Below are 21,964 nucleotides of genomic sequence, written 5' to 3'. Positions count from 1 at the left end.
GGGAGCACGTGCTCCGGACACCTCTTGGGCACTGCCCCCAGCCCTTTACTTCCATGACGGGACTGTCTTAGCGCTCAGTCCGAAAGCCTGTTCTCCTCCCCGCGCAGTCCTCCAGGATAGATGACCAGCGCTGCGCACCACCCGACTCCATCCCCCGCGGCCCCACCATGCCCGACGAAGACTTCTTCAGCCTCATCCAGCGCGTCCAGGCCAAACGCATGGACGAGCAGCGGGTAGATTTGGCCTCAGCCCAGGAGGAGGCAGGAGAGGAGCAGCAGAGGCCTGGTTCCAGCTAAGAACTGGGGTTTGGCTGGGGGGGGTTGTTTCGGTTTCATTTTGTTTTTTAAAAGGAAAAAAAAAGTGTAGGTGGTTTCAAACCCGAGCGCTCCCGCGCTACCACAGACTTCTCCCAGGAGCCGCACCTCCGCCGCCCTGCGCCTGGCTGCTCTGTGCAGGCAGTGCCACAGGAAGGCCCAGCAGGCGGGGGACGCTTTCTAAACAAGGGGTTTTTAGGACACACGGCCACTGCAACGCTGGGCACAGCACGAGGGAAGGAGACTTTGGCAGCCCCTTTGCTAAACACCTGAAAATCCAGGAACCTGTGCCATCAGCCGCAGGAGGAGCCCGGAGCGGGTAGTTAACTCCAGCCTTGATGTCTTTTATTTCCACAACACTTTTAATTTAATGGGGGAAGGGAAGAGCATCTTTTCCATTTTGAAGTCCTCCTGTCTTGCCTGCATCACGAGGTGACACAAATTGCTCCGGATTCTTCCCTGGAACGTCTTGCTCAGCTCTGTTCTTTCTACAGGAGGAAATGAGCCCAAGTCAGAGGCTCCAGTGGTCCTTTTAAACCTCACCCCCGCCCCAGCCGCAGCCATGGTCCCCCACACCTTAAAGTTTATTTTAGGACTCCGCAGCGAGCCCTGCGACACCCCCTCCGCTTCCCCAGCTGCAGTCCTGTGCAGAGCTGGGCCGGGAGCTCCTGAGCAGGAGCAAAGCCTTGCCCACCCTGAGCTTCGGTGGGATTTGGGTACCTCTAGAGAAGAGCCGTGCAGCCCGAAGCGCAGCCCCGAGGCAGGGGCCTGTGCCTGGGAAGGGCGGAAGGAAGGGAAGTCTCTGCCCATCCGTTCAGCACAAGGCAAACGTGGGCAACTCCCTGCCTCTGGTGCCGCTGAGCCAGAAGTCTCCTGCAGGACTCTCCTGCGTGCAGGTGAGTGCACCCGAGGCAGAAGCCCGCTTTTGGCAATGACCTGCTTTGAGAGCCGGCACCGTTTTCTGGCCACGGCTCATCAGGAGAGCGAGCAGAACCATCCCCTCCTCCCTTCCGTGTCCAACAGCAGTCAGAGGTAAAGGCCCTTCCCTCCCCAATCCAGTGCTGAGCTTCTCCCCGTCCCCGCAGGCCCCGGCAGAGCTGCCCTCGCACGGCGCTCCTGTTCTGCCCCCTCCGTCTGCAGTAGCGGGGCCTCGCGGGAGCTGCAGAGCAGGGTGCTGGTGGGGAAGCCGGCTCCACCCCACACACACGCGCCAAGGGTCTGCATTTACTTTCATTCCTTCCCCTTTTGGAACAGCTGGAAAAGCAAGCGCAGGGAGGAGGGGAGCAGGGATCCAACTTCAGGAGGTGGAGTATGTTTCTTTGCTTGACCAGACAGGCTATCTTGGACTTGAGACACTCCAGCAGAGTTCTGCCAAAGCAGATACGTTCCTATAGAGAACAAATCAGCACTTTCTATTCGAAATGCATTTGATGGAAACATTTCCAACCAGCAGTTAGACCAGTGATGCTGCTCATCGGGCATCTTAACCTGCCTGCACTGACCACGTGGAGGGGTAGCTGCGTTCTACCTGCTACCAGGGAGCACTCACCTGCTACGCTGCCGCGCGGACTGCCTGGCCGCGGCTCGGCCTCCTTCCAGGGGCTGCTCAGAGCTCTGGAGAAGGGACAGGAGGACCTGCCCAGCCACCGACGTACCGGCGTGCGTTTGGGAAGAGGAGGAAAATGTTGAAGATGAGGATGACTTGACCGGCTGCAGGCTCAGGCCTGTGCAGCTCTCAGCCAGGTGGTGAACTGGAATCTGACCGTTAAGCTTTCAGAGGTGTTAATTATTTGCCATATACTTGAATGTATGAGCTTATTTATTTTTTACATGTGCATTTGCTAATGTCATTTTAATGGGGAATTTCCAACCCACAGGTACTTTTTTTTTCTAAAAAATAATCTGCCAAATGAATTAATATATTAGAAACGAATACAGCTCAAGGGGAAGGGGGGGTTGTGCTTAATAAATATTTGTGTCTAAGCTTCAGTGACAAAAATTCATTTCCGTTATTTCTGGGCCAGCCTGCCTGCTCTGCCGACAGCAGAGCTAACGCTGGCCCTTCGGAATGGGGGGTGGCTGACACGACGGCGCGTAAGTGTTGAGAAAAGGCTGTGTGCACCCCCTGCCCGCCCCTTTACGTTACGAGCACACAGGTCTCCTGGGCAGCAGCCGCCATCCCCGGCTCTGCCTGCCTGGCAGCAACGGCCCGAGCCCAGAAGTTACCAAGCAGACAAAGCAGCCCTGCAGCAGCCGAGAAAAGACCGGCTTTTCTCGGTCAGCTCGAGCCCTCCTCTAGGAACGCGGCCGAGTTCCTTTCAGGCCCTGCCTGGGGGCTCCGGCTCAGCCCCGTCTCGGTGCCTTCTCGGCGCCTGCCCCAAAAGCTGCGTCTTGTTTCCCCAGAGGGCAGCGAGTGCTGCGCAAAGCCCTGGCATCAGCCCGTAGTGAAGACACTCACAAAGCAGCGGGCAGCAGCGCCAGCTCATTCCAATGCAGCAGGCGTGAGCAGGCCATTAGGCTTCGCTGGAAAGCGGGCCTGAGAGCAGCAGATTTTGGATCCTGAGCCCTGTGAGGATAAAGCCAAGTCACAGCTGGTCTTCCCACGCCTGGCTGACTTGCGCTGGCCACTGCCAGTCCTGATCAAAGATTAATGAAGAGCCACCACCTCGTTCTCATCAGGCGTTCTCACGCCGCTCGGTGCCTGGACACCAGAATTCTGTGTGGGACCTGGGGCCAGAACCCTGCCCCCAGGTACGCAGCGGACAGAGGCCTGGATCCCCAGAACAGGTGAAATCCCTGTGAGTGAGTGACGGGGTCTCACCTGCGGTCTCACTCTGTCCTCAGCAGCTGGGAAGGGAGCACACACGCTCCAGTAAATGTTCCCTCTCTCAGAGCGCCTACGAGAGAGAAAGAGCCCCTGTGAGCAGGAGGTAATGGCTACAACGGGCTCGCCAGAGCCGCTCACAGCCCACCACGGCCACTGCTCTGCAGTCGCAGCCAGGGTGCAGCCCGCCCCTCTCCCGCGCTGCCAAGGCACCCAGGCCAGCAGAGCCTGGTCCCACATCGGGACGGGCTCTCCGGTGCTGACACCCGCCGGATAGAGGCGGGATTGCCGGGGCCTGTGCAGCGCTAACGTGGACGGACTTGCTTCTCAGTTTTGGATTGCTGAGCGCTGCTGCAACTGTAAAGTGTGAGTTACTACGGAGCAGGGTGCTGTCCCTGGTGCAGGCCTGAAGGTGAAGAGGAACTCTTAAAAAAAAAAAACCACAAAAAACCAGCAGAAACACAAGATTCCGATCGCTCCCGCTCAGCTGTGCCCATGCCCTGAGAGGCAACTTGCGAGACTGGGCTGATGTGGGGATTTTTGCATTGCTCATCGGCTAAGTCACGTCAGGGCTGAGCCTCCGCACTTACCTCACCCCTCCCCAGAGCCTGGTGCTGTTACTGCTCCAGCCGTCACTGAGCTTCACCTGGCTGGAAGGGCTCCCGGCCTGCGGGAAGGGATACGCTGGCCCGGAGCACCCAGGCGCTGTGAAGTTCAGTCTGGAGCTGGACGGCTTCCAGCAGCTCCCCCCAGCAACCTCCCGGGACCCCGCCAGGCCAGGACACAGCCACGGGCCAGGTTAACTCCTGCACGGCTTTGCAGTCAGGTGCGGCCGTCCCTGCACTGAATATCCCAGCCCAGGGACGCAGCGTAGACACGTGCACGCAGGTTTGAGTGGAGGCTTGCTTAGCCCGGCTGTGCCTCTGCCTACGCTACAGTAGGATGTGGAGGCCCAGAACCGACCTGTCCGACCCTATGCAAGCAGCACAAATAAGCAGCGATGCGTTTCGCAGCCCGCAGCGCCCCTCCTCGCTGCCCGCGCTGCTGCTACAGGAAAAGAAACGTAGCTGCCCAGTTGCCACTTCAGCGAGGCGGGCGCATCCCCTGGAGAGGCTCCCAAGCGGCTGGTGGGTACAGCGGAGCCCTCCCCAGCACACCCGGCCTGGCGGGGTTTAGAACCGCCATCGCTGCCTAAGGCAGCAGAGGCGCAGTCCTGCGCAGCGCACGCAACACGCTCACGCACGCTGGTAGCAAAAAAGCAGCAGGGGGTTCTGTCTGGTAGCCCCAGCCACCGAACCTCTGCACTCCCAGCCTCCCCTGCTTTGGGCCTTCCCTCAGCCTCTCCCCACCCCACAGGGCCCCCACCTCAACCCCCCTCACCAAACACCACCGCCATCCCGCTGAGTGCGGGCCAGAGCACCAGTAACCTCCGCAGCTAACAGACGCGACCCATCAGGGTCCCACACCGGGCGGATTAACTCTGGAATTGGGCTGCACTACCAAAGGAAGATTTGCTCAAAGAGGCAGAAAACAAGAGGCAAAGTATTTGCCGTTTTTGCAGAAAAGCTCTCATGTACAGGATTCAGGAACAGGATCCATTCCTTAACAGCCACAGTGTTCAAGGAAGGTGCAAACAGCGTTATGTTTGCCGCCCAGCCTGCGAACGCTGCTTTGCCCCCTCCTTGAAATCACCGTCTCCCCTCTGTGCCGCAAAGATTTACCCTGGCCAGCTGCCCCTTCGTCGCTCTCCTCTGCTCTGCTGCACCAGGCCTTCACCTCACTTGTTTCCCATCTTGACGCGCCTCCAGTTGAGAAGAAAGGCTGCTTCTCTTCTTCCCGCTCCCTCGTCTTTGGCTAAAGCAAGGTCTGCTGGGCTCCTCCTAGACAAAGCGTGCTCACCGCTGTTCTCTTTCACGAACAGACACACTTCCCTGTGACACATTTTTCAGAAAAACCCACTTCAAAAAGCAGCACAAAATTCCTTTTTCACCTGCAACCTATTAGCAGCAAACCCTTCTGCATTATATGCAAATTCCCTCGCATAACTGCAACCCCCTCCCCTGCCAGCTGAAAGCCCCAGAATGTTTTATCAGGAGAAGCACCCATTTCCCGTGCTGTTGCAAAACTGCAGCCTCAGCCCCGGGGGCTGCACGCCCTACGCCCCCCGCCTGCTGCAGAGCCCTCGCGGGCAACAGCGAGCAGCGGCCTCCCTGCGCTCCAGCGCCAGCCCCTCACCCTGACGATTTGCCCGCTCCCTGTAATCTGCTGCCTCCTGTTCTGGCCATGATGTGGGCCTGAACCTTCAGAGCAGCAGCACAAATACGCCGCCCTCCGTCCTCAGACCTGGGTGCTGCAGAGCCAGGCAGGCTGTCCTGCCCCCGGCACACCTAGTGCCAGCGGCGCCTCGACTGGGGAAACGCTAAAATCCGGTAACAGCCAACATGCACAGACTTTGCTACAGTTTTTACTGTAACACAGCAAAAACTAGCACCACCTTTCTGTAGCTGAGGCACAGGAACAGGTAGGAAAGGTAAGGAAAACAGTATAAAAAAAAAATCAGGTTGTAAATGAACTGTTTCTGAGGCAATGCGGATCCTGCAACAGCTGCTCTGTTCCACCCCATCGAAGGCATTAGTGCGATGGGAGCAGAATGCTGATTTTCAGGAAAAATGTAATAAAACAACTCTTCCAGCAGAGTGCTAATACAGGCCAGCAACTTGCCACGGGCTGAGCACGCAGCAATGCTCCGAGATGCAAGACTCCTGTTTCTTAATCAATACATGGATCACTCTAGCATCTAGCTGCCTCAGAGCGCTCCGCATTTCGCCAGGACCTGGTCGCGCACAAGCTGGCTGACAGATGAAGCTCCTGCCCCTCAACGCCATTTCATCACTCCGAACTTATGTACCAACAGGAAAACATGACTACTTTCCTGTCGCTCTGCCCCGTGCTTATAATGCAACACGTATAAAATGACAATGAACACTTCAGATGAAGGAAGTAAACTCATTAATACTCATTAACACATGCAACGGCCTCACTGAACACTGGGCTGATTAAGGACCACGAGCGCCTGGCCACGCTGGGCTGAAAGAACTGGGTTTCTTCAGCCCCGAGACACAAAGCTACGGGGGACTGGGTTTTGCTGCTTTCTACAGCTCGCTAATGGGAGGGCACAGAGAGCAGAGAGACGGGCGCTCCTCAGCAGCGCACAGTGTTTGGGAAGAAGCTGAAACCAAAGAAATTTCAGTTAGGTGTTGGGTTTTTTCACTATGGGATTGGTCAAATACCAGAACAGGGGTCCAAAGAAGTTGCGGGATCTCCATCCTCAGAGATATTCAAGACAAGACCCTGAGCATCCCCCTCTGAACAAGGGGTCGGACTAGAAACCCCCAGAGGTCTCTTCCAACCTGAATTATTCTTTGATTCCAAGTCTGAAACCATAAGAAAGCAGATACTTCGCTGTGCTTCAGGCTAATGGACCTCGAGAGAAGTTAAACTTTCACGCAGGCAGAGGAAGCAAGCCCTAACAAAGTGCAGTACGATCACCTCGCTGCCCGATTCATCGCTACCCGAGTGTTATATGCTGGTAAAAACCTACGTTTTTCATTTATTAAATTATTATTTTTTCTTCTAACTGATCTTAACATGCAGCAGTAGTGTTAATAAGCACCTCAGTGTCTGTCAAGTAACTCTAAGACAACTTTCTAGGTGCTCTACTTATCTCCAACATGCTTCACAAATATTAATTTTGCCTTCATGCCCATCCTCCCCCTCACCACCAAGGAAGTTGTGTAACCCCAACGCCAGGGAGCCGCTCGCCAACTCACCGCCCCGAGTGGGATTCCCGCGCGCAGGGGCTGACGCTCCCACAGGGCGGCTCACGCTGTAACCCACAAATAGAGAAGACTCAGCCCTGATGGCGAGGGGCGCAGAAGCGAAACTCTGGAAGATGGCAAGGGAAAGGAAAAAGGAGCTCGTGACTGCAGTAAGAGCCAGCGATCCGACCCTCCTGCAGGGTCCTTTTGGCTCTGCAAACTCACACAGGGTGAGGGCACGTCCTCCTCAGGTGGTACCAACTGCCTCTTCTGCTCAGCTGCTCTGCACCTCCACCAGCTCTGCAACCAGAGAGCGGAGCCACACCTGGGCCAGGCCAGGAGACATCACTAAGGCCTCCAGCTGCAGCTGCAGCTCCCCAGGCCACAGCACACAGACAAAGAATTACCAGCTCCCTTCTCAGCACAAAACCAAGCACGGCTCCTGACACTGCTGAAGCACTGAGACTTGCCTAAAAGTCAGCAAAACAAGCACCAGGAAAAATATCCACGCTCCGTCTCTAAAAACTTGATCAAAAAGCAAAACCAGCTTGATCAGAGGCAAAACTACACAAGACAAAGACACACAACAGAGAAAGACCAATGCCTGAGTTTATTTTAAACATAGAAATTTCCCATTGAAATCAGGGAATAAAGGTTAAGAGTCTCTCTTGCCATCAGCAGAACGACACAAATCCCATTCGTCAGGTCTGTCCCTTGCCGTCAGTCTCTGGGGGGGCTTCCCCGCTTTCTCTCTCCGTGGGCTGACCTGGAGACCCGGTATCTGCCACGTTTTCCAGAAGCAGTTCCAAGGCTTCCTCGCCAGCCACACGTCTCACCTTCTCCCCTTTGGCTGCCAGGATTTCCTCGATATTCCTTAACAGCGATTTGAAAACCAACAGTGACACTACAGCAAAGGCCAGACCTAAGAGCCAAGCGCAGGCTTGCTCTCTCACGCTTTGCTCTCAGGGTTAAGCTACGCAGTGAATCACACATGAGCATCGCCACGGTGTTTCTCCATAAAGAATTTAGGGAGCAGATACAACCACCCAAACCTTCTGAGACTATTTTCATCCATTAGGATCAATAATTTAGCAATTATAGCTAAACAGAAATTTTTAAAGGTATCTCAGGGAGTTAGAAATCACTGAAATTCAGCAGCAGATGGGTCTACACGTTTGAAACGCTTGGCCAGGGAAACCTGGCAGTGATTTGATAAAGCCTGAGGGAGAACAGAAGAACCCCACAGGCAGTAATTCACCCGCTGACGCCAACAAGGATGCCTGTGCGCCACACAGCTCCTGTCGCAGCTTTACACCCTTTATTTGGATCCTAGGTAGCGACGGTCAAATTACAGGAGATTACGAAGCTCAGTTTGTGTGCTTTAAGAAACTGAATGAAACAGAATTATACCCAGCAAAAACTTTGGTTTTCTCTGAACCACGTTTCAAAAGCATCAAAGAAATAACGTAGGAGGCTGCGGAGGATCCGGGTACAGCTCGGCAGCCCCTTCCCTTCCTGACCAAGAGCGCGGCACACCTACCTCTTTCCTTCCAGATCTGAAAACCAGCCCAGGTTGTCGGCGATGACGTGGTGGTTCCCGCAGCCCGGACACTTCACTATCACCACCCCGCTGTGGTAGGCTAACTTGGAAATTGATTTTGCTGACCGGGTCTGGCAGACCTACAAAGCAAACAGCGTGGATTTTATGACCGCGGTAGTTGCAGCTTCTGGACCTTTTAAGAGAAAACCGCTTTATTTACCTGATCAAAAGGCTTCTTTCCCCCTCCCTCACCTCTAACTACTGCAAGGCGGCTGGATCGCGTCACGGTGCCGTGCAGCTTTGCGGTACCACGCTCCACGGACGCCGCGCCCCGGAGAAGGCGACCTTTCCCCGGGAAGCGCCGTTCACCTCAGCCCGCGGCGCCCCGGCCCTCCCGGCCGCGCCCGCCCGGCCCGCCCCCGCCCACCTTGCAGGTGTACACCAGGCGATAGTGCGTGGCCCGCGGCTGCCCCGGGGCGGCGGAGCTGCAGGCCGGGCGGCGGGGCGGGCGGCGGAGCGGCGGGGGGCGGCGGGGCCGCCACGGCGGCGGGGCGCGGAGCAGGGCCGCGGCCAAGGCCCGCGCCGCGCGCTGCATGGCGCTGGCGCAGGCGCGCGGGGAGGGCGGGCGCTGAGGCGGCGGCGGCCATGTCGGGGGCGGGCCACGGCAACCGGGCAGCGGCCCCGGCCCGGCGGGCGCTGGGACCGGCAGCCTCCTCCCTGCGCGGGTCGAGGCCTCTCCGGCCCGGAGCGGGGCCTCCCCGGTCCGCAGGGGCGTCGCGCCAGGGAGCCGCCTTCAATTAAAGAGCAGCTCAGCCCGGGCCTCGTCAGGCACGGAGCGGGCACTGCACACGCAGCCTCGGGGCTTTGGGCCCTCAGCTGTTTAAATCCTGTTTTTTTGTTTATTACCCGCATCACTGCACTTCGAAGATAGAGATGGATGAGGGGACGTCAGAGCTAAAAAATAGCGTCCCGTTACAAACACGAACTTTTGATAAATATTTGTTCCGATGGCTTTAAAAATCTAAGTCCACTGAGAGAGAAACACGGAGGCCGTGGCCGCCCCCGGCCCGGGCTGGCGTTTCCCTCGCAGGTCGGCTCCCGCGCTCAGGAGCCTTCGGTGTCGGTGTTGTCGCTGCCGGTGGTGTTCTCCCAGTCGGCCTCGTGGTGTCTGTCCTTCAGCACCCGTCGCATCGCTCTTTTTCTGAAAACAAGATGACATTTCACTTTTAGCGGATGTTTTCCGCAAGCAAGTGGCATTTGAATGCTTTGGGGAGTTTACTGGGCAGGTTCAGCATGTATTAATCCACTTAGTGTTTAATTGGACGTGATGGTTTGCTCACACACCCAACATAAAGCTGTGACGGGTAGCAAGCATAGGGTAAAGAGAATTGGTCTAAATTGATGAAGACGTCGTTACATTTCTTGAAGTGTGGTGTATTGTTGATGCTCAGTTGAAGAAGCTGAGAAATCCTACCCAAAGTCCTTTCTTTAATAAAAATAGTATTGTCAACAGTCAGAAGAGTCACGTACCGTGCCATTAGGAGCACTTCTATCTAGTGCTAGAACTAAGGTCCCTGTTTTACAGGCAGGGAAGACACCACGCATTTGGAGAACGGGCCTTCAAAAGAGCATTTGGAGAGAACAGAGGGTGGAAATCTCCCATTCGCAGTCGGGGGAGCTTGGTCTTGAATGGCAGCAGTACGTCAGATGGTCAGTGAATGTCAGATTTCACTCGCACAGGAGAAATCTACTGAATTTGTTAAACTCGCAATTCTTTGGAGCCACCCCCACTACCCTGCTGTGGAACCATCTGCATGGTCCAGAGCGAATGCAATCATTGCTGTCTTGGCTACCTCTGGTACTAAAACAGGAGTCTCAACCAGTTCAGCTAGAAGCATGAGCCTCTGAAGACCTGTAATGAATTTATGCCCTCTCCAAGCCTGGGGACAGGGGATAAGACAGAAAAGAAGTACATACAGCAAGCTAATCAGTTAAGTCACACGGGTACGTCTAAATTACTCCTGCTTACTAAAGTCCAGACCTTCGGTAACGCTCAAAGCAGTCCTTCATCCTCCTCCGCTCCTTTTCTGCCAGCTCCTCATTGGCTAAGCCACACTCCTTGAAGTGGAAAAAAATCCAAACAAATATGAATTGGATTCCTCTGAAGATCAGATCAATGTTAGCACCAGGTAGTGCAAACCTGCTCTGCAAATGTGGCCCGTTTTGAGGCTGATGCACTGCACCTGGCCTCTGCAGGGTAAAAGGCTGCAGACCACCCAAATAAGCTCGGCCATTTCTCCTCTCTGACTTGTTTGTGCAATGAATCATTTTACATTTAAATGAAGGAGAAAAAAAATGGGAACATATGCCTTCAGATGTCCAAGAACGGGTGTTCGCTACCAAAACCCTCATCCAGGACAGCAGTCCACTGCGTACAGCTAGCTTCCTGCATCTGCTTGGGCTGCAGAATGAAGGACAGCATGTTCATTTCTGGGCTGTCCACTACTGTGTGTGCAGGATGGTAATACATCTCTTTCACATCTTTATTCTCTCCCATTTGTAATTTGGGATTCTGTTTCCTGTACCAACAGTAATACTGCAGACAATTCAACTGGAAAACATCCACACCCGGAGATGAAGGCCAGAAAGTTAACAGAAGTTTCTAGGCACAGATGGAGAAATAACCACCGTAAGTGTTCTGCTGTTCAGAGCTCACCCTTTTTGGAGGGCAAATTTTGCACAAAGTGCTCAGATTTTGGAAAAGCAGTAGCTGCTTACATGCTTCTCAAACCTGGTAAATCCATCATTAACAAGAACATTAAAGATCATGAACCCCAGTCATAGCAAAGGAGAGCCCACAAAGATTCTCTTACACTGGGTGACTTTGGAGGCAGACTGCTCTCTTGAGTGCGAAATTTCTGGTTTTGTCCTTCGGGGCAATCTTCTAAGAGAAGGAGAAGTCACAACTTTAGTCATAGTTGCCATCGCGAAGTAACTTCTCCCTCCGCCAGTTCGTCAAACAGCAATAGTTGTGATGTAACAGCTGCCCAGCACTACACAGAGTCAACAGCAGAACTGAAACCAAGCCTCAAAACGTTCAGGATTCGGTCTTGTGATCAATGCACGAGTCACTTCTCATTTTCCTTGAGCCCTGCATCTTGCTTAGGGTGATGGAATTCCCCATCAGGCTCAGAAAGAGACAGCAGCTTTCTAGTTTCTGCTTATGCAGGAGCAAAACGAACCGTTGCAAAACGGCACCTCTGCTTAGCATCATTAAAAAAAAATCATGTTGGAGGTCACCACAAGAAATCATGTTAATCATTATTTTAACCATCATTTGTCCCTGTTCCCCAAGAATTAAGTTGTGCTTATCAAGGCACTTAACATCAGACCATAGTTTAGTGAAACTCCTTATGTAGTGATGAGGTATCACGATGCATGTTTTTGAACTGAGCGAGGTAGAATAATAAAAGGCTTTTTGGATCAGTGTTGTTCAGCTTTTGTGAAACACCTCCCCTCTCGATGAATGAAAAGATCATTTAGATCTTCCAGGCAATCAAAACAGAAAATTTCTTCTCCTGTGCTAGCTTCCTTCCTTTCTCAACAGATTTTGAAAGAGAATTTCTTAGAGGAGCCTATTAATTTTTTTCCACACTGCTGAATCATTTCCACTGGGGATGCCACAGAAACAGAACCAGTGACCGCGTTAACTACATGGTTCTGCTTTTGTGAAAATAGCCTGCAGCATAAAAGGGAAGAGGGGAGGGAAAAATCCCTGGAGAAAGCCGCATGGTCCAGCTGAAGTGGAAGGATGTCTGTTCTGTTCTCAGCTCTGCCACAAATGCAGGAGAAGTGGGGGGAAAAAGGCACCCGGGAGCTATTGCTATTTCTCAAAGGCACCAGGTGATTTTTCCTGGACAAATTCAGTAGACAGATTACCTCAAAAGACCTGAGGTCCTAGAATGGTCTAACGATACCACTTTTCGCAGGTCATCCAGCTATATCAAAGACCCTTTCAGAGACCATGTAGTAAAAAGACAGCCTGGGGAGCTTTTTCCTCTCAAAAAAGCTTTACAAGCATTCACTGTTCCCAGCATCTGGGGACATGTGCTCCTTGTTATAGGTGAGAAAGATGGTGGTATGGCAGAATGCCTTGATTTCCAGGTACCTATTCCGAGTCGTCTCAAGGAGGTCTTGCTCAGAGTGCCAGGCACACCCCACTGAGAAGCATCTCCCACAGACTGAGTCGCCAGTCAGATGACCTGTTCTTCACTAAAAATAAAAGCCAGGAATGTCTTTTCCTGTCCCTTTGAAACACTGGACCATCCTCTCGAGAATTCTACTCTATGTTTTCCCAAGAAAAGCCTTACTTTTAGTCGGCTGTGTATCTTCATCTAGATGACCGTGAAGAGTAAGCTATGGGACAGAAACAAAGCAAGAACGTGAGAACTGCCCCTTATTCTGTCTCACACAGTAGCTAGGAACAGATGGAGGGATATAAGGAACAGGACATGCGTAGAACTGACCTCTCCTTAGTGCATCTTGCTGTCAGCAAAACAGGAGACTGAGCCAGAAGTTACAGATCTACTCATGGATTTATCCTCCCTGAATAGATCCAGTTCCTTTGGCCTCATTTATGCTTTTGGCCTCCAGACAATGTGACAATCACTTTCACACTGGAGTTATAAGCTAAGTGAAAACTCTTTACTACAGATGTCCCCAGGGTAAGACTTATTTTTGCCTCTTCTCCCACAAGAGAGACAAGTAGAAGCAACTCAGAATAATTCAATTCCCCGCATTTGCTTAGCCTCAACAAATCTTGCTGACTAACTCCATAACTGTGTCCTACACTTAGAAATCTCAGGACACAGGGAGATTCCATCACTGGTCTGTTTTGCTGCCTCTGTACTTTCTGATATCACTGAAATGAGCCTGAGCCATGGATTGAAAACTGCTATTACTTAGGGAACTGAGCACAAGTGAGGAATTTGAAACCATCCCAGCAGAAAGTAAAAGGCAAACAAGGCACCCTACTCACTTCCTGGGAATCTCTGGAGGAGGTATCGTCCAGATCAGAGGTCTGAAATAAAACCAGTATAAATTAGCATTCCTCATAAACAAGGAAGTGGTAGTAAGGGAACACAGAGGAGACTGAAAGCTCCAGAAAACAGAGCAGTGTGGACTTCCTTCCCCCTATACTCCTGTCTGACCACTTGGAGAAAGTACACAAGGTGCCACATTAATTAAAAGCCCTTGTATATCTAATTTCATTCCAGAAATTTTAGCACCCTTACGCTCTGCTCCCATTTCATCCAAATGGCTCATACATGGTCTCTAAATAGAGTTCACTCTTTGGTGGTTGAGGATCCCCTCATCATCATTGGCCATGCTCCAAACACAAACAGAGAAGGCCTCCGCTTGCATCAGTCCAGCTTATCCATGCCTGGAACCAGGGTGAGGTAATAGGAACCATCACGTCTTTCTAAACTCAGCATTGGCATGGAAATGGCTACCCAAGCAGCTGGCCACCGCCTGCTGAATTTGAACGGGTTCGGTGCAAAGGCCTCGGAACAGCCACACTCTGGCCCTCTACTCGGCTTCCCAACCCGTCACACAGATGACGGCCCCGCAGACATACCGGTGTGGGTAGCTCCAGTTGCAACCTTTTCAGCTTGGCTTCAGTAGCCAGTAACTGACTCTCCTTTTGGAAGAGCTGCAGTTGCATTTCGTCACAGCGCTCCCCCAGTTCCCGAATCTGCTTGCGGTAAGCGTCCCTCTCAACCAGGTTCTTGGAGTACTGCACATAGAACTGTTCTCGGGTCAGGAGTGCCTGGCGTAAGGGACAACATGTCGTGGCATGTCATGCAGCAGTACATTCAGCATTACAGTATCTGCCCACTTCAAGCAGCGAAGCAGGGATGAGCAGCAGCTCCAAGAGGAATGTTGTATCACCTGGTCTCTTTCGGAAGCCACTTCCTCCATCTGCTGCAAGACAGCTTCAATCCGTTTTTTATACATCTGGGAGTCCTTCCTCAGAGACGTGCACTGTAGTTCAAGCATCTCTTTTTCCTCTGCATACTGCTGAAACAAGGTCAAAAGCACCCTGCTTGTGGGCAGAGCCCGAGCTAGACTCTCACCACTTCTGCTCCATGCCACAGGGTGCTACGGCCAGACCTCCATGCAATGTCAAAGCTCAGCCAGACCATCCAGTTGGAGCAAGGCCAACCAGAAGGTTGGTCAACGTGACTAGGAGGACTGCCAACATGATGGCTTTACATGTACCTGAGCTGTCAATCATGATCAAAGCTCCCATTACCCTCCAGGCTGAGGCAGGGACTGTTAATTAACACAGGCATTAACAGGTAACAATTAATGCTACAGACACTGAATGCTAAAATATTAGTGCGCCTTTTTTCAACAACTATAACACAGACACTAGAGTAGAAGCAGCAAGGATTGCTGCTGAGCAGCTCCTCTGCTCTATAGGCAAGACACTGCAGGTGCTTCATCTGCCTGTCTTACCCACTGACCTCAGCAGCAATTTGCAATGCATCACGTACTTTGTCTTGGAGCACCTCGGCTTGCCGCAGCTCCTTGCGAAGGCTGTAAATGGTGTTCATCAGCTCCCGGCGTTCTTCTAGTATTTGGCTACAATCATTCTCCAGAGTCTCACTGGAGAGGCTCTTCTCCAAATTCTGTTCCCTGGCAACCTGCTGGACAAAAAAAGTGAGATACAGCAACTCCATGTTAACTCTCCACACAGCCCTATGTGCTCTATTTGACTTGGGAGAACAAGGTCACAGCTGACCCACACAATCTTCAGTGCAGCCCCGGCTGCTACAAATAATCACTTCTCAGGAGTCCACATCCAGCCACCCCTACCAACCTGGAGCGTGTTCTCCAGCTCCTGATTCTTGGCCAAGAGCAACTCCTTCTCCTGCTGGATCTCCCACATCACCTCATGGCTTGGACGCTGCTCTATGGCATGCTTCAGTTTCATCGTGTGCTTACGCTCCAGTTTGCAGTCATCCTCGGCCTTCATGAGGCTGTGCTTCAAGTGATCGATCTACAAGAAGGTTCAGAGCTCATCAGTAACAAGGAGAAAACTCTGGCCTGCAAAAGCAGTTCTCACTCCATTCCCCAGACAAACATGGGGCAAGTTTCTCCCCCGCTTTATTTTCCTCAGGATGCTTGGCTCTGGGGACCAGAGTCCTGTCTGTGTGCTACATGGATACAACATGTTGCTCTCTTAAGAGGGCCCAGTCTTGAATAAGGGGAAGACTGTTAATTCTTCACAGCCTAACTTGTCATACATGGGCCTACTGGGCTGAGCTAGGGACCACCGAGACATGCCACCTGCTAGAGAAGATGCACAGAACCTCATGCTGGACTGGTCCAGACCATGCTGGGCAAAGACAAGTCTGGTGCACAGCACAGCCTTCCAAGGATCAGGTAAGAAGGGGGAAGCTTTAGAAAAGGGTTACTGACCTCTAGGATCAGGTCCCGGTTCTTCATGAGAGCAGCGCTCTTCTCCTCGCTCTGTTTGGCGTAGCTCATTGCCAGGTCGTAGTTCTCATCCTTGCACTTGCGCAGCTCCTTGCTCAGGCTGTCCCTCTCCTCCTTCATCTTCTGCGCCCGCTCTTGGTGCTTGCGGAGCAGGCTGTCCCTCACCCACATCTCTCTGATCGTGTCCTCTTTGGTGTGCAGCCACACGGTGAGCTCCTGGGCCTTCCGCCGCTCCTCCTGCACGGTGCTCTGCAGCTTCATGATCTCGTTCATCAGGAGCTGGCTCAGGCCGGATTCCCCAGCGGTGTCTGTTTGGTGGGCAGGCGTCAGCCACCGCTGTCCTGTCTGCTCCCCAGGCATACATACAGCACAGGTTCCCACCCACTTATCACTGCAGCTCGGGACCATCACATGCCACGCACAAGCATGCAAACCCTGAAGACACGTGTGACCAAATTATCCCCGCTCTTTGCTCCGTGCTCTGTGCCCTCCTACACCACAGTGTCACTGACAGAACAGGCAGAAGGAAGAGCCGATCCCTCTGCTTCCTCCTCCACCCTCCCAGGTCCAGCCTGTGACACCAGACAGCAGCGCCATTCTTGCCAGAACCCTTCCGAAGCACGCAGGGAGCAAGCCAGGGAACGCTCCCGACTCTGCTCACCAAAGCTGGGGAGAGGCAAAAGCAGAGGTGAACCCCCCCTTAATTTGCACAGCAACACCAAACGAAGAGCTGTTTTTTCAGAACACAAACATTACCTATAATCATAGAGAAAACCCTGCTGGGCTCCTTGCCAGTTATTTTCTTATACAGTTGTGGATAATAAAGCTCAAGACTCTCCAGAAATGCCTCAAAACCCTTGTGTCCCGTTCGCTGAAGAATGTCCAGAAGAACACCTGAAATAGTAGCAACAGGATATTCCATTCATTTATTTATCTCTTTACCTATTTCTAACAACAAAAAATTGCTGCACTTTCTCCACATGCAGATTAAAGTCCCCAGGATCAAATCCCCCAGCCAATCCTAAGCCAGTTGCCCAGTAACTATACAAAAGTATTTTAACTGTGAAGGAACAGTTAAAACTTAACCCTTGTACCTGCTCCTACTACAGCGGGTGCAAAAAGCAGATCTCAGAAGAGCAGTCTATGTTATCCTGCTGATAATTACAGAAAAGGTAAGTTAAAACAAAGCACCACAACAGTTTCTGCAGCTCGAGGCTCCACTTCCAAATACCAGAGGCAGACATGGGAATAAAGGGCCACTAGTGTATGACCACTGTCTGTAACTAGAGAGGTAGCAGGAACAAGCCTAAGAGAGCCTGGACTAAAAAGACTTTGAGCTCAGTTCCCTACTTTGTCTAGAAATACTCTGTACCAAATCAAGCCCAGGGGGCTTCTTTCTGTGTTCTGCAGTTTTCCAATCTGGCAAACAGGGAAAATAAATTTTTTCAATGACCCTCACTAATTTATCAATAAGAGTTAATCCAATCCAAAAGAGGTACTAATAGCATAATGAATTCTGCCATTCTCTTTGGTTGGGACGAGACCAGGACTGTATAGAACAGTCACGAAGGATTTACTTAATGTGCTGCCAGTGTTCCCTCAAACACCAGAAGACAGGAATGAGGGACAATACATGCTGCATTAATCTTGGAAATCTCCCCCTACAAAACTGTTACACAAAAATAGCCTCGTGGGTCAAACCGAAGCAACTCCCTCCCTTATGCTAACCTAAAGATCCAGAACACCAACAGGCCACACACCCTCCGTGCTCCTGTTACCCTGACAGCTCAGGAATGCACCAATAGAGCCATCTCCATTCCTCCTCTCCCCACAACGATGTGCTGGGGAAAGGGAGGGGAAAGGAGCTGCAGAGCAGTGCCTACAACGTTTGTGTCTAAACACAGGCAGATGGTAACCCAGAAGCGATGCGTTCCTTCAGGCCCGGTCCGTTAGCACGCTGTTGCAATCTGCTCCCAGGAGCTGACAGCACGGGAGCATCTACGGAGCTGACGGCGGCGCTTCACCCACCTGCCTTCCGTTTGCGCATGACCAGGCTGGGGTCGTTGAGAACTTGTTCCTCGTCATCATGGCTGATCACTTTGCACTGGCGAAGATAGGGTGTTATACGGGAAGGATCTATCACGGAGATCAGCTTCACCCGGAAGTTCTCCAGGTTATTCCAACATGTCTCATCACTATCTTCTTCCAACATGTTGGTGAGTGAAAAGTATTAGTAAGCAGTGTTTTCCTGTCTTGAAAAAACAAAAACGGAAAACAAACAAGCAGACTCTAAGCCTCCTAAAGTAGTGGGGGGGTGTGGTGAAACCAAGTATGTTAACAGACTGAGAACGGAAAAGTGTCTTTTAGATACAGGAACACATCTCCCATGTAGTCTTTAACTCAGTGCTTGCAAATCGCCTGCAGAACGCGGTGATACGCTACAGTCATACCTGAAAGAACGGTGCGGTACCAGACTGGAGCTATCAGCAGCTGCGAGGCTAGCGCCAATGCTGCTGATGCATGCGTGAAGGAGAGCTAGCATGAAATTCTGAGACAACAGAAGTCACCAAAGCTTGATGATCTCCCTCCAACCAGCTGAGCATCTCCCAGATCTCACTGCAAGAGGAAAGTGAAACTCTTTAGCAACAGGTCCACTGGCAATAGACAAGTCATTGAGAGCCCCACCAACAGAGGAAAATCCAACTAACTCTAGATTCCCAACAGCATGCCCCAAGAAAGTGCTGTCAGATCTCACTGACTTCACCGTAAGTTCTCCAGATGCTCAGCTATGCTTAGAATTAAATCTTTAATCCCCATAAATAATACAAAAAAGATGGAACACAACACAGGATAAGCCGATGGCAAACTGCAACTTTTCAGTTTGAAACTAAGCATCCACTGAAGAAGTGAAAACATCTTTAAAGCTCTCCTAATGAGCTGTTGCCTCTGCTTTACAAACAGTTCACACTCTTCCTTCTCCACCTCCCAGCATTCGAGAGATCCCTGTATTCTGTGTGACCACAGAGTCACTACATCCAACACCCACAAAAGGCTCTGTGAAACCCCCCAACAGCAATAGCCTTAACTGCGCTCAGCTGTAATCATACAAAAGCTGTTTTTCTGCATGCTGTACTTTATCCATGTGCAAGGAAGGGGAACACACAGCTGTACACAATTTTCACTGTAAACACAGAGGTGCAAATCATGCACCAGGAGACCACAAGGTCAGCTGCCTCTCACATCCACCTCGCAGATCCCACCTCTGCCGCTCCAGCAATTTACTCTCACAAACACCACCCGCGTGACTAGCACACAGACACGCCGAGAGGCCACAGAAGCACTCCTGTTGATGAAGGGCGCTTCTGTGTGTTTGCTTGGTGGGAGCTTGCTGCAGTGCTCCCCTGCAGCAGCTGTACTCTGAGGTTACGAGTTACCTGCTTCCTGACAAGAGCCTACTATTAACCACAGGGTCAGAAAAACTCCTTCGCAGCCTGGAAGCGTGCAGGTAAACAGATGCAGAAAACCCAACACTTCTATACGCAGGCTTCTTTGCTTTTTGAATAAGAAACTGGCATTATTCTTATTTCTTTGCCCCTTTGTGGTCAGACTGTTCCATAATGAGTAGCTTCTGAAATCCCAGTTGTTAATTACGATGCTTATATCACATGTAGGAGTTGACTGCAGTAGCCCTTGTCATTTCCAGGGGCTCAGGAAGGCTGCCAGGAACCTTAGTATTCACATTTTTAGTCATCTTGTTTGGGGACAGGGAGGGTGGAAACAGAGTTCTGCCCATCAGCAGCTATACAGGGGCTGGGATTTCACACACATCTTACTGCATCTCTCTCCGAGGTCATCTCAAACCTTCATTGTTTTTCTGCTCCAGCACAGAGAAAAACTCCAAACATCTTCAGCACATACTTGTTACACGCTACACTGTCAGTTAACTTTAATGAGCTGAACTGATAGAGAACTAGTCGTTACTTATCATGCAGAAAATATTCTGCCCTGCCTGACATCAAACCAGCCCCAGCAGATTACAAGAAATGCATTCCCCTATTGATAAACACCACATCCTTAAAAAAAAAAAAACTTTCCCTGTTAATATAAACCATCCTGCATTACCTGGACCAACCTGAGCCTGTGCAGTCAAAAGCCTCCTTGTTTCCTCTCCTGGTCTAGCAACACTCGCCTGTGTCCTGTCTCTGCGAAAACTTGTCTTGGATGCAGCCTCCCTTTATATTCTGGCTAGAGCAAAGATCATTCCAGGAGCAAAACTGGTTTGAGAAAAGAGAAAAGGGGAAACTACTCAGCTATACTCTGAGATGGGAAAGGGAAGGGGTGGGGGGGGAGATAAAAAAAAAAAAAAGGGGAAGCCAAAATGGGTGATGGGGGAGGAGAAAAATGCTAGTTGCGTTGCAAGTCAGCAGCATTACATATGCAGTGATTTTAGACTTATTCTGGCTTTGTTTTCCAATCTGCACCACTGAAGTACCAGCTAAGGTCCGGAAAGTTTCTTTGTGTAGTCATTAGAAAGACTAAAAACAGTGAAGGTCACAGGCAGAGGTCTGTCCAGCTGATTTCAGGGGACAAAACAAGCCACAGAGTTAGAAGGAAGAGGTTCTTCAAATGGTCTTTCAGCTGTTAACATAACATCTTTATACAGGAAAGAGGTGGCAACAAGAACTCTCTCTTGGTTTAGAGTTCAACTGAAAAAGATGATTTCTATAATGATGCCTCTAATTTTGGATGTCCTTAAGCTTCAAGCATAATTATGACAACTCAGTATTTTGAGGGAAAGGGAGTCAAGTCTTGGCAAAGCAAGGAACATAACCCACGATTCCCAAATTACAGGCTGTGGCTCTAACAGTAATTAAAGGAGCAGCACAGCAAGCAGCATTGTGATGATGTTAAGCATCAACATCATACCTTTGACTGCCTCCCCGCCTTCCCACAGCCCTAGAACTGTAGCTGCAACAAGAACTCGCTAACAGTCTGTTTTAAAAAAGTCTTGAGAATGTACATGCTCTGATACCATGGCAGCATGACACATTTTCCCATTAGCTTCCCACTCTACTCTTTGTTCTGCTTTCTAAGTTTCTGGAGAGTTTCTCCATGTTATCATTAGGAGTGGGGCAGAGATGCTCAGAGATTCTTTAAGCCTGTGCTTCTTGTTAGGCATTAAATTAGCTTCACACTATAAAAAGATACAGTACCTCTATTAGCTATGCGCGTGCTGAAGGTAATCAGAACGTCTGCTAATTGACCAAAGTAGCCTGAGGAGGTTTTGTTCTATAATAACAGATCAGTTTAATCCTGAAAAAGAATGAAGGCAGCCTCTTCTTACAGTTACACAGAGTTTTTCCACAAGCAGTAAGATTACAAGGGCATCTCTTGAGCGGCATTTGCAAAGGACCACAAGCATTTAGAGCACAGATCACATTTACTACCAGTGCCTCGCGGTAACGGCCCTGTGGTGAACAGTGCACAGAACTGTATGGCTGAGCTTCTGCCACTTCTGAATTCCTTGCAAAAATGTTATCTGTACTGGCTTATGGAAAACAGAGTACGCTGCAAGAGGAAAGCCATTTCAAAATCATTCCTTTTGCTCCATAATGTCCCAACACCCAGTTACAGCAACACTGGTACCCACTGTCCCCTGACCCCAGCTCTGCCTGAAGGACCCTCATAGAAGAGCTGCAACTCACAGCGTTCTAACTCACCACCGCACTCTGGGGAAGCTTAGCCAGTGCAGTGGAATGAAGCTTTCTGCAGCACTTTCCCACTAGATTTTATCAGCTTTGACTCAGCTAGCTTTGCATCTCTCTGTAAGACAGAAATTGCTGTTTTGTGAATGAAGAAACAAGTTTTTGTTAAGTGATTTACTAGTGTCTGTATGAGGCAGGCTGTGGAAGAATCAAGAAAGAATCCAAGCCTAATTCAATCCTGCAGTTTTAGCCACATG

The 21,964-nt window shown here is 51.1% G+C and overlaps 3 protein-coding genes across 24 annotated transcripts in view; 1 reads left to right on the top strand and 2 right to left on the bottom strand.

The window, feature by feature from the left end:
- Positions 1–2,303, top strand: part of GPSM1 (G protein signaling modulator 1) — an 83,664-nt gene extending 81,361 nt beyond the window's left edge. For all 3 annotated transcript variants that reach the window (XM_087753275.1, XM_087753276.1, XM_087753273.1), the window contains one exon: positions 108–2,303. In XM_087753275.1, coding sequence (XP_087609401.1) covers positions 108–296 — 189 coding nt within the window. In that variant the 3' untranslated portion in view covers positions 297–2,303. The remainder of the gene's footprint in view (positions 1–107) is intronic.
- On the bottom strand, positions 654–9,091 carry DNLZ (DNL-type zinc finger). 12 transcript variants are annotated; one of them, XR_015703767.1, is made up of 7 exons: positions 8,924–9,091; positions 8,497–8,636; positions 4,860–5,069; positions 3,729–3,805; positions 3,136–3,211; positions 2,773–2,880; positions 1,543–1,949 (listed from the first exon to the last, which is right to left on the bottom strand). XR_015703767.1 is itself a non-coding variant. In XM_087753287.1 (5 exons), exons 1-5 carry the CDS (start codon positions 9,089–9,091, stop codon positions 660–662), a joined length of 687 nt encoding a protein of 228 aa, XP_087609413.1. In that variant the 3' UTR covers positions 654–659. The 12 variants fall into 12 exon arrangements, 7 of the variants coding, with proteins under 7 accessions (XP_087609413.1, XP_087609412.1, XP_087609417.1 ...); XR_015703766.1 differs by lacking the exon at positions 3,729–3,805; XR_015703765.1 differs by lacking the exons at positions 3,729–3,805; positions 4,860–5,069 and having other exon boundaries at positions 1,543–1,702; positions 1,864–1,949.
- A 421-nt stretch (positions 9,092–9,512) lies between these two features.
- On the bottom strand, positions 9,513–21,963 carry CARD9 (caspase recruitment domain family member 9). Of its 9 annotated transcripts, none has more exons than XM_087753277.1 (15): positions 21,723–21,963; positions 20,125–20,276; positions 18,453–18,618; positions 18,031–18,254; positions 16,759–16,896; positions 15,985–16,310; positions 15,383–15,562; positions 15,057–15,209; positions 14,449–14,577; positions 14,135–14,326; positions 13,535–13,576; positions 12,867–12,912; positions 11,370–11,440; positions 10,538–10,614; positions 9,513–9,697 (listed from the first exon to the last, which is right to left on the bottom strand). In XM_087753277.1, the coding sequence occupies exons 4-15, from the start codon at positions 18,212–18,214 to the stop codon at positions 9,601–9,603; spliced, it is 1,635 nt and encodes a 544-aa protein (XP_087609403.1). In that variant the 5' UTR covers positions 18,215–18,254; positions 18,453–18,618; positions 20,125–20,276; positions 21,723–21,963; the 3' UTR covers positions 9,513–9,600. The 9 variants fall into 9 exon arrangements, with proteins under 9 accessions (XP_087609403.1, XP_087609411.1, XP_087609405.1 ...); XM_087753285.1 differs by having other exon boundaries at positions 14,449–14,574; XM_087753279.1 differs by lacking the exons at positions 10,538–10,614; positions 12,867–12,912.
- Position 21,964: the final 1 nt, after the last annotated feature.

This window comes from Nipponia nippon, unplaced genomic scaffold, assembly GCF_047370975.1.
Source record: "Nipponia nippon isolate SJK-2023a ecotype South Korea unplaced genomic scaffold, ASM4737097v1 scaffold_16, whole genome shotgun sequence".
Lineage (NCBI taxonomy): Eukaryota > Metazoa > Chordata > Aves > Pelecaniformes > Threskiornithidae > Nipponia > Nipponia nippon.
Note: the sequence above shows the minus strand (reverse complement) of the source record. Positions and strands in the feature narration are given on the sequence as shown.